This window comes from Chenopodium album, chromosome 10, assembly GCF_948465745.1.
Source record: "Chenopodium album chromosome 10, dcCheAlbu1.1, whole genome shotgun sequence".
Taxonomy (NCBI): Eukaryota; Viridiplantae; Streptophyta; class Magnoliopsida; order Caryophyllales; family Amaranthaceae; genus Chenopodium; species Chenopodium album.
Genome location: NC_137843.1, coordinates 23,813,664 through 23,825,604, shown reverse-complemented (window position 1 = coordinate 23,825,604; position 11,941 = coordinate 23,813,664). Strand labels below are relative to the sequence as shown.

General features: G+C 30.4%; 1 protein-coding gene across 1 annotated transcript; it reads left to right on the top strand.

Moving 5' to 3' along the window:
* Positions 1–3,702: 3,702 nt before the first annotated feature.
* On the top strand, positions 3,703–9,652 carry LOC145563825 (diaminopimelate epimerase, chloroplastic-like). Its single transcript, XM_081624250.1, has 9 exons — positions 3,703–3,989; positions 4,104–4,271; positions 4,705–4,775; positions 6,340–6,397; positions 7,163–7,353; positions 7,510–7,595; positions 8,824–8,883; positions 9,103–9,173; positions 9,335–9,652. Exons 1-9 carry the CDS (start codon positions 3,711–3,713, stop codon positions 9,449–9,451), a joined length of 1,101 nt encoding a protein of 366 aa, XP_081480376.1. The 5' UTR covers positions 3,703–3,710; the 3' UTR covers positions 9,452–9,652.
* Positions 9,653–11,941: the final 2,289 nt, after the last annotated feature.

Genomic DNA, 11,941 nt, shown 5'->3' with positions numbered 1-11,941 from the left:
AAATATGAATGCTAATGATCAAAAGTTTATCATGGACTAATAGTCCAATTAGAAAATGAATTTCTAAAATCCACATTGTAGTGTTTGCATTTTTTAGTCTTTAATTTATGTACATGTTTGAGTTTTAGATTTATGCATTACTCATTGTATGTATAGGATGTAGTTTGATGCACTACTCTTCACATATATATTTTGTTTAATATTTTATCATGAATTCTACATCTCATATTGCATGCATTAGTACTAGTTCTATACAACAACAATTGTGTTATATGTGAATGTTTGTGGTTTGACGATATTATAATTATGATGAAGACTTACAAGAAGAACTTATAATCCGATGGGCTTATAATTGTGATGAAAGTTTATATGATGATGATCCAATTGCATGTTATGTATCATGCATGAAAAGTTCCCGAAGAACTTACATATAATGTACTCAATATCTAGCCCTTCAAATTCTATATTCTGAAAAATGACAATGTTGATGATATTGTTATCAAACTCATGAAGAGTATTGGTGACTAAGTTATTGAGATATCAACCTGAAGTTTAACCATGTGAGAGTTAATCAATTTTGTACACATTGGAGAACTCTCTTATAAAATGCAAAATGTCTAAACAAGAATAGTAATTAGATATATAATAGTAAGAATAATCTTCTTATGGTCCAAAAGAACCATGAGTAAAGTACATAGTAATTACTTATGTTATTACTAATTCATATAAGCTTAGATAATGATATCAAGATATCACGAGTTGCCATAAATTATTATCAATATTTGATTGTCAATAGTTATTTTTATGACCTCCATAATTTTGATGGTAAGGCAACTTGAAACAAAAATGTCATATAAGGTAGTGGTAAGCGCAACATAGGTATTATTCTCACAAGTGTGGAAAAATGAAGATGCCTCACAATGAAAATTAGAAGATTCAAGTTTGATTATATCAGGGAGGATCAACTATGAAGGAATGTTATTCAGCTACAAATGTGAAGTTACTAAGGATTTGGATCATTACATTGGAAGATCTCAAGTTATGCATTCATCAGGGGGAGAAAATACGCGCTACACTCTTTTTCCTTTAACCAATTGTTTTGTCCCATATTGGGTTTTCCTGGTAAGGTTTTGTAACGAGGCAGCATGTCAAGGCGTATTACGAAAGTGTTGTACTCTTTTTCCTTCACTAGGTTTTATCCCATCGGGTTTTTCCTAGTAAGGTTTTAACAAGGCACGCTATTCGATAATAGTCATCCAAGGGGGAGTGTTATATAATATATGTATTTAGTGGATGCCCTTTATACCCTTATGATAATTCTAGAATACGTTAGATATACTAAGTTTATTATTCTACAAGGAAACCCTAATTGTATCATATGTATATATATATATGTACTCATACATCATTCAGGAATAAGAATAAAAGATCTACTTTCTCCTCTACTTTCTCCTCTTTCTTTTAATTTCATAACAATTTTCATTTTTTTATTTTTTATTTTTTTATTTTTTTTTGTTTTTCCTTTTGGGAAATTTTTACTTTTACGCTACTCTTCTTTCTTTCTCTTGGTCCATTGAAGCGTATTCTTAAGAACTCCATTGAAGCAATTTCTGAGCTTAATCACCACCATCAAAGTTGATTCATTAGTAATCTTTCTCTGATACTTTCTCTCTCTACAAAACCCTTAACATCCTCTTACATTGTACTTATCTTAAACCCTAAACCCTCTTCGTGATGATTGGTGCTTGAAAGCTTCTGATTTTAGTTTGATTTGATTAGAATATTGGTTTATTTTTAATCTTGATTTTTGAGGATGGCTTTATATTTATGAATTAGGGGTTCTTAATTTTAATGGGAACATTGCAATTGGTGAACTACTTACTTAAATGTTCAAATTTGTTTCTGGGTTTCTCGAATTCGTTAATTTTTATGAATATATTGAGATAATGGGATCTTCCCATTTGTTGAATCTTGTTGATTATCAAGTCTGTTGCTCAATTTGGTTAAAGGGTTTTGCAACCTGGCCCATTTAAACGTTTCTGTATTGCGTGTGTTTTGTAATTGTAGTTAGATTGTGGTGAGGATGATGCTATATTTATGTTCTGTATCGCGTGTGTTTTGTAATTTTAATTAGATTGTGGTGAGGATGATGCTAGCAAAGGGTTTATCCCTATTAAAAAACCGATTAGGAAATTCAAGAAAAGTTCGGATTTTGATCTGGGTTTAGTGATGGAGCAAGTAGAGAAGATGATGACAATAGCTAATTTCAGGGTAACTGTAAACTCAAGTTTTTCAGGCCTTCTTTTAAGAGAAGTCTTCTTGAAGATTGTAAACTATGTAAATACTTCCTCCGTTTTTTTATAGTTACAACAGTTTGACTTTTTACACTATTTATGTGTTTCACTTTGACTAGCTTTGACAATTTATACATAAATAAAAATATAGTCATGTGGGATCTTTTTATATTCTTCTCAATTTATACAATTTTAATATCTAAAATTTATAAATTTTACATATTAGTAATCAAAGATATTAACAATTCAAAACATACATCAGCAAGCGTGAAAAGAGCAAGCGTGAAAAGAGAAGTGTTGTAACTGTAAAAAAAAAACAGAGGAAGTAGGACTTTGTGTGCCAAATTGGCTTACAAGTATTTTGTATGGTCTAGTGAGCAGGAATACTACAGGCATCTGCTGAATGCATACCATCTGCTAATGAAATTTTTTGCAGCTTCTGAAGAGTTTAAAGCAATGTGGTGATTAGTTGATGAAATGACTGAGAAGGGTTACCAGATTACTGCTAGAACATTTGATATTTTGATTGGTAGTTGTCGTGAATTAGGATTGCGAAGAATAGTCGTTGAAAGATCATTAGGTCATAGGCATTCAACTACTGCCCATTCGAGCATTCCTACAATGCAGTTTTGGTTTACCTTCTTTAAATAAACCAATAAAGGTTAATTGATTGGGTTTATCAAGAAATTGTGGCAGATAATCATTTACCGGACACCCTAATCATTTACCTGATAAGCCATATGTTGCGCTTAATCTTTTGAATCATATGAGGGAAGTTGGAATAAATCCATCTTCTCTCCACTACTCTTCCTTGATGGATGGTTTGAGCCAGGCCGGAAATATGGATGCTTGCTAGTACTTCTTTGATGAAATGAGCAAGAATGGGTTTCAACATCAATCAAATTTAATTGTCAGTATACTCATCTTAGGTTTTTTCTGAGTTAGATTATTGAACTATTGATTATTATTACCAAATTAATGAAAGCTTATAACAACGTTCATATTTTAAAATGTTATATACTTGTCAATCATTGGGTTTTTCCAATTTAATATTCCATGTAAATAATTGATTATTCTAATATTCTTCAATGAATTCTGTTCATAAATTGGTTCTCTGTTAAATGTCTAGCTTGTACAAGTATGAAGTATCCCATCTATAATTTGGAGCATAATGCGCAATTTCTACTTGTAAAATGTTGGACTTTTACTGGGTTGTGTTAATTTTAGGAGATAACAGTTTTGAATATTTGTATCCTTTTAGAGTATAGTCTGATGGTCTAAATTAGTATGGTCGTTTATTGTGAACTGATAATGTATACAACATGTGATTAGGTACTTCTTACTACTTTTACATGTTGTATTGGATGAATATAAGAGCTAATTTCAAACTAAATGATATGGTAGCTTACAGGTTAAATGGCAGCCACTACTACAAGCTCGATTTCAGTCTCTTCTTCCTCATCATTGTACTCAAGATCTCGACATTGCCTGTCCACTTTGGTTCAGTCCCGACATTGTTATTTTTTAAGAAATGATTTGACTTTGAATAAATCTTGTAAAGGACATCGTAGTTTTCAAGTTGTGGCTATGTCAATTGCCCCTCAAACTCAGGAGAGAGCCTCCTTTTTAGACCGGAAAGAGAGTGGATTTCTTCATTTTTTCAAGTACCATGGACTTGGCAATGACTTTATTTTGGTAAGCAATGTCCCTAGATTTTGATTGAATTGAAGTATTTGTCATATGATTTCTCTTGTGGAATTTTCTTGTTTAACTTTTTGGCCATTTACCTAGTTTGTTTGTGCTGAGTAGGTTTATAATAGAGACTCAACTGAGCCCAAGGTAACCCCTGAACAAGCAGTGAAGCTATCTGATCGGAATTTTGGAGTGGGTGCTGATGGTGTGATATTTGCAATGCCTGGAACTAATGGCACTGATTATACTATGAGGATTTTCAATTCTGATGGAAGTGAGCCTGAGGTGTGTATATCTTTGTGAACAGTATACTTCTTGTACCAGTTTGATGAGGATGAAATGTGAGTTTTCATTTTGAAGTTTGGATCTTATTTATGTGATTGTATTCGACCATTTTTATGCACTTCAAGTCTACTTTCTTTTTTGTTGAAACTCCTGTTACAAATTACAACGACAATGCGTTTGTTTAAGTATAATTTTTGCAGTAGAGTTCATCTATAAAAATTATCATTTCACTTGTTGATGAAAACATGAGCGGCATTTCTTAATTGACGGGATATATTATTATGATTACCTGTCGTAGTAGCTCCAATCAAGTGTAGTTTTTTTTTAAAGTAATTTTTTTTAAAAGTAAATGTTTTTTTGTACTTCTCAACCGGTCTTTTATGGAATTGGTCTTTTATGGAATTATTATTTTTTTTCAAAATTTTGTTTATAGATGTGCGGTAATGGAGTGAGATGCTTTGCTGGATTCATTGCTGAGCTCGAGAACTTACAAGAAAAACACAGGTAAATGCCTTTCGACTCAATCATTATCTTTCAACTCCATTAAATGATTAATGGCTTTTATTTTTCGCCTTATAACTTTACCTATTTGTAATGACTAGCTGTTATTGTTGAAAAATGCTTGACCTATCAAAGCATTGTTAGAGAACTATAGCTAGGTTTTTATATTGCCACTTAATCTGAGCTTGGTACTGCAATGACACTTGACTGAAGATAGACACTTTACGTTTTACACCATCAAGCCCTCCCCACCCTGTGCATGTAGATCTTTATTTCATGTATATGTATAGTTGTAAATATTTCTTTAATAATAATGCATTTTAGTTGTTGAACTTTTCATTGTCTGTAACATATCCTATCTAAAATCATGTATATTTCCTATTGGCTTCGTGAGATTTTAGAAATGGTTTGCTCCTAAAGTAATATTCAACTCGTTGATTAATTTTCGCAGTATAACCATCACATAAGCTCCCTTTTTTTTTTAAAAAAAAAAAAAAAAAAAAAGTAACCAGTTGAAATACTGAAAAATTTACCAGACTATGAGTCTGTTCTCTTTAGCTTAAGTTCAGCTCAATTCAACTCAGCTCCAATCAGTTCAATTCAATTCAGCTCTAGTAAGTTCAATTCAGTTTAGTTTATCTTTATGTCTAATGATATTGCTAATGATAATTTAAGCCAAATTTCATACTTTTTAGCATTTATTACAAAAACGATAATAATAATAATAATAATAATTATTATTATTATTATTATTATTATTATTATTATTATTATTATTCATAAAAAAATTAATATGTATTTTTGTATATACACTTATATATATAATAATAAATAATCAAAGATCATTAATTCGTAGTTAAAAATCACTAATCAATAGTCAAATAGTTCAGTTCAGCTTTAATAAGTTCAGTTCAGCTCAACTCAGTTCAGCAAATCAGAACAGGCCCTATATCTTATATGCCTAAAGCAACTGTTAGGGATGATGCTTTGTACTTTTAGATAAGCAGGGACTGATGTGCATTGTTAGTGTAAATGTTGTTCCTCTTGTCTAATTTATGAAATGCACTTGTACAATTTGGAAACATAGCTTACACTGTTATCTAAATCTTTATTGGTGTTTTTTTGTTGTTGTTGATTTTTTTTGGGTGTTTTCTAAGACTCAACTGGGTGTTTTCCAGTTTTTGCTATGTTTAGCATGAAATGGCATCTCCATCACTTTTTTAACAAACAGTTTTACCATGACGAGTTATCAATTGATTATCTTTGAAAAAGAAAAAGTCCATAAAGAAATGGTGCTTAGACTCTTTCTTCATTATGCAAGGAGGATCTAGAACAATTTGGGTTCATAATTCATGGACTTTCTTCTGCAGAATTTGAATTGACATCTTTCCTTTTTTCTTTTCCCAAGTAAGGGGAAAGAGAAGGGGGGATACAGAAGCCATTTATTTATGGACAGCTCATTATGTTCTCTTTTATGGTTGCCGAAACTCGTCTATCAAAAATTAGTTTGATCTTTATTCTGCCTCCCCAACTAAGTATGTGTCATGTTCTATGCTATGCTGTTCAGTTTCACCATCCATACTGGTGCTGGTTTGATTGAACCTGAAATTCAAGATGATGGAAAGGTACATATTTTAGACTCTAGCCCCTTTTGTTGTTTTATAAGGTATCTGCATCATTGTCATACTATAATTGCCCCATACCCCATAATTCTCTCATAAGAGTTGGTTCATTTCTAAGCATGCGGGATGCTTTTTATGCCTTTATGTAGTTGCACATGGGTTGTTAAAGGAGGTAATTATATCATTAAGGTAACAAGGCAATCTCAATGGGACAAGCCAGACAACCATGAATTTGGGACAATCTTAGTGGGATGGAATCATGAAAGGAGTACCAAGTATTACTCCCTCCGTCGCATAATTAAGTGCCCGTTTCCAATCAATCAAAGCCTTAATCCCATAAGTCGGGAAGTGTATGTTTCCAATATTTCACAAAAATTAAGAAAAGTGATGATAGTATAAAATCATGTGTGTAAGTACATTGGGAATAATTACAAAGAGTATTATATTTGTTTTTTAGTGAATAAAATAATAAAAGTATATCTAATTTATTTGTTGGTTTATGCAAGTAGTGCATGTGGGCACCAAATTTAAAGTGTATTTAAGGAAGTTTAGTAGATTAAAAGGTATAAAGTGGGGGTATGTAGGTAATTATACAAAAACTAAAAATAGAAACAGTCACTTAATTTTGGGACACCTAATAAGGAATACATGCACTTAATTATGGGACGGAGGGAGTATGATTTTTGGATAACATTTTAAAGACAAAAGTCTGTGTTTCTACTTGGCTGGTACCTTATCCATTTTACGACATTGTATTGTGCGTGTCAGGTTAAAGTTGATATGGGTGAACCAGTGCTTAGAGCAGCTGATGTACCTACAAAACTACCTGCAAACAAGGAATCTTCTTTTGTTAAATCAGATCTAGTGGTTGATGGAGAAACCTGGAGTGTCACCTATGTAAGCATGGGGAATCCACACTGTGTTACGTTTGGTAAAAAAAGGAGAGTAGGTATAATTCCGTCCGCCTTGTTTAATAAGACCCTTTGATTAGGGCTTCTGTAGGCTGATACTGCTAGATTCTACTCTGTAAAAGAGGTTCAACGAATAGAATATGTTTTTTCATGATTAGCTGAAAGTTCAGAGTCTGAAATTTTGCTGATTTCTTGACCAAACAGAATCTGGTGGTGTGATCAAATACAATTGGCTGACATTGGACCGAAATTTGAGCACCATGATGTGTTTCCAGCGCGAACTAACACTGGTCAATTTTTAATTTTGATAAATGATGACGTGATGTAAAAAAATAAATGTACATTTTGTGTGTTAATCGATCTTTCCAAACAACAAGCTGTAAGGACATTTATTCTCCATGTTTCCCTGATAATTAGAGTACTCTTTCTTCTCATGAATATGTTGACATTAGAGGTAATTTTTGTGTGCCGAAAGAGTGTATGATATCATCCATTGTTTATCCAATCTGAACTGGAACAAGTAGTTAATGATTCTGAAAGCTTGTGCCTTACTTGTTTTTTTAAAAAAAATATTCTTCAACAACCACCCCCCTCTCCCCCCAAAATATTTCTATATTTAGCCAATCATTAATTTTATCCATATGATGTCATTATACTTCTTATCTTCTGTTAATTTTTCCTTGAGATTATTTACAAGCATGGATGGCTAGCAGAAATTATTGTACTCCAGGCTGGAAAAGTCTAACTCCTCTCCACCCCCCCTCCCCCAAAAAAAAGAAAGAAGAAAATAATTTTGCATATTACCCTAATGGGATCAGTCAGTGACTCTTTGAACAATCTGGTGAATGATTGTCTTTCTCTTGTATGGATGTATTTGTATGTATGTATGTTCCTAAACTCAATGAACGTAAAACATATCACACCAATTTGGGAATCTATATTTTTGGCTGTCTGAAGTCCAAGATGTTAAAATTACGAAGTAATATCTAATTGTCTAATAAATTAAGCAAAAATAGTGGAATCTTGCATGCGGATATATCTACTTTAACATGATGTTGCTTTTGCCTTTCTAATTAATACACTATTACACTTTCCTCCGGAACATATAGAATTATAGATACACCAGACTTTCTCATCATTCATTGGCAATTTGATACCTTTGAATTTTTTGGTTTATCTCAAAAAAGGCTCTATTATGAAGTGCAGTCTGTGTTCTTTGTTGACTTATTCTTTCATTAGGTAAGATAAACTTGTGCGAAATGCAAACTATTATTATATTTATTTATTTATTTATTCTGGAAGGGGGGTGGAGGGGTATAACTACTACATATTTATTATACCAGTTTCTGAATTATGATGTACTGGTCATGAATTGTGGTATTATGGATCTCTGAACTAATGATATCTTTTTAATTTTGGAATCATTTCAGTAAATCATACACTGATTCTTATTGAAAGCCTCTTTCATTGACAGCTTAAGGATCATGAATTTTCTCGAAAACTGTATTGATCTTGTAGAGTTTGTTCAAGTTTTCTCTCGGTCACACCTGAAGATGTGTGTATGGGAACGTGGTGCAGGTTGGATTTTATTTGGAAGTCTTTTTTAATAATAAATATTTTCAAGAGTATAAAATTATAGAATGTTTTTTTTCTTTCCTTTTTCTAAATTACTTCGTATTTTTCTGTAAAAAAAAAATTTAAAATTACTTCGTATATTTATTTACATATACTTATATTAGTTAGGCTGTTCCTCATCCTTGTTGACTCCAATTACTTGGTTGTGCACTTGTGCAAGAGCTACTTTAGCGTGTGGAACAGGAGCTTGTGCAGTTGTTGTTGCTGCAGTGCTCGAGGGTCGATTTGAGAGGGTGAGTACTGCTTAGTATTTCATGTTTTTTGTGATGCTCCCTGATGGCCAAACAAGCAATGTTCATATTCCTCTCTGAATTGCTTTTCGTTTCTTCATTGCCTATACTGTTTTATATTGCGACTGTCATTTAACATTTATTTATTTATTTTGGGGGGTTAGAATTGCACTGTTGACCTTCCTGGAGGGCCATTGGAGATTGAATGGAGGGAGGAAGATAACCATATATACATGACAGGCCCAGCTGAAGTAGTTTTCAAAGGATCAGTACCACTATAGTTTCTTTTGAAGCATCCTTCAGCTTTTACTGTGCCAATTTTCTGCTCTTTTATCAAGTATTTGAAAGGCGGGATCGATTGTTATTCAATTACTTTGGTATGAACTAACCGTAGTTGATGCAAGTGCATCAGCTTGTAGAGTGTAGACTCATTTTTGTATTGCTTTGTAGCAACCATGGTTTTTCATCTTAGGAAAAGTTGATTCAAGGCATCGGGATTGTTACTTGGTAGGTTAGATTATTTGTAATCCTCTTTGGTGTAAGTAATGACTCTAATCTAATCTAATACATATATATTTAAATAAAGTAGGCTTTTTTGGAGAGCATTCAGCGCGCCACATAAGCAAAGGTATATTTTTGACCAATTAAAAATTAGATTTCTATTTTATTTTAGAATTAAAAAATTCACTTGCCACCTAAATAAAAGCGACGAATAAGATTTAAGAAATTTGCCACATATTCAAAAACAACGAATAATGATTTAATAGGATTTAAATTTTTTAAAAAACTAAAAATTATCTTTTGAAAAAAATCATCTTTAGATATAGGATTTATATATCTAAGATATTCTTGATAGTGTTTATGATAAGAAATAAAAATTATTCCTTAATTATAATTAAATTAAAATTTATGATGCCTACCACAATAAATTGACACATCCTACAACACCAATAAAATTTCATATCAATACAAAACCAAATGAAGCAAATTTTGTGTCAGTTATGTCAGTTTTAGGTCATCAATGGCAGCATAATTCTTAGTTTAATTTTAAAAATCCATGTTTAAATGTATATTTGTTATTATTGCTTACATTGTGTTTATTTGGAATACTTAATGATTATATATTTATGTTTTGTTTACTGAATTTTGTTTTTACGTGTAGATCTAATTTAATCAGAGAATTAAATTCGAGCAAAAATAATTGGAAAATCAAAGTACGAAGAGGTATTATATCTTTATAAATCCTTTACATTTATTAATTTTTTTTATAAACCTTTTTAGTTTTTATTAATTAATTTTATGATTAAAACAAATTTTTGTGATTTAGGTAGCTTAATTTTCAAGTCATCAAATTAACTTAATTTTTATTTTTAATTATAGGATGATTGTGTTCATGCCTCAATTAAAGCCAACTTTGTACAATTTCGTCCAAAATTAATTATAAGAAAAGTTTACTCCATTAGATACTTTTCAATCGTTACAAATAAGAAGCAATATCACACGCATTGTCAGTGACAACAATATAATGATTTAATTTTTCAAAATACTATTGTTCGGGCGATTTGAGACGATGAAAAAATTCAAATGCATAGATTTAATTTTGTACAATTAAATTTTGAGATTAATTTCACAACAATTTTTCACTTCCTGGTAAATATGTTGATTTATTGTATAAGACTATAAAGATTAATTTTATACAAATTTTATTTTTTCTAACATGTTTTATTTATCCATTTTGATTAGATGGAAGAGATATGGCTGTGAACAAAGTTAGTGATTCTATTGAAATAGAAGATAAATAGTATACATGTTTTTATTATATTTTTAATATTTTTACTTTTTTAAAAACAACGAATAATGATTTAGGATTTAAATTATTTAAAAAATAATAAAAAATTTCACATTAAAGATTTTATCCTAATATGTAACCGATAAAATATCATATTTACAATTTTTTTTTTTTATAAAAGATATCATATTTACAACGTATTCATATTTTTAAATTTAGTTGTCATATAATTAACAACCATGAATAAAATACAAAACAACAATAAATAAAGCCACATTATAAATTACATTAAAAATAATACTTTTGTAATAGGCAATAACACTTTTATTAAATTATTATGTATTTTTTTGTCTGAAATTATTGAATAGTAAAATAAATCAAATAATTTAAAAAAAAAAAAAAAAAAAAAAAACCCTTAGAATCTATACGAAAATATATTTTCTTGACATTTATATATGAAAAAACCGTGCATCACACGGGCTTTAATTTTTTACTGCGCCATGTAAAATTATAAATTTTAGCTGTACCAATTAAATAAGAGAGTATTAATTTCTTTTAGAATTAGTTAATTCAAATGCCACACAAGAAAAATTGACGAATGATATTTTTAAGTTTAAATTAGTTAAATATTAAATATTATCTTTTGATATTAGGAATTTTATCTAAATATGTAACAAATTTTAGCACATAAGTACAAAAAAAAAAATAAAAAATAAAAAAAAAAAAAAAAAAAAAATTTAAAAAATTCAAACAAACCTAACAGTTAATACATCCCTCGATCGTTTCTTATGAATGGAGGGGTATTTATTTGGTAATTAGAAAGTTACAAGTATGATTTATAAACAAATTATCCATTACCATTATAAACCTAACAATTCTCGCTATTAACCAAATTTAAAACTACCGACCTAATATCAGTAAAAGGTTAACACTCCTAAGTCAATACTTCCTCTGTAGTAATAATATTGTAACAATGAGACTT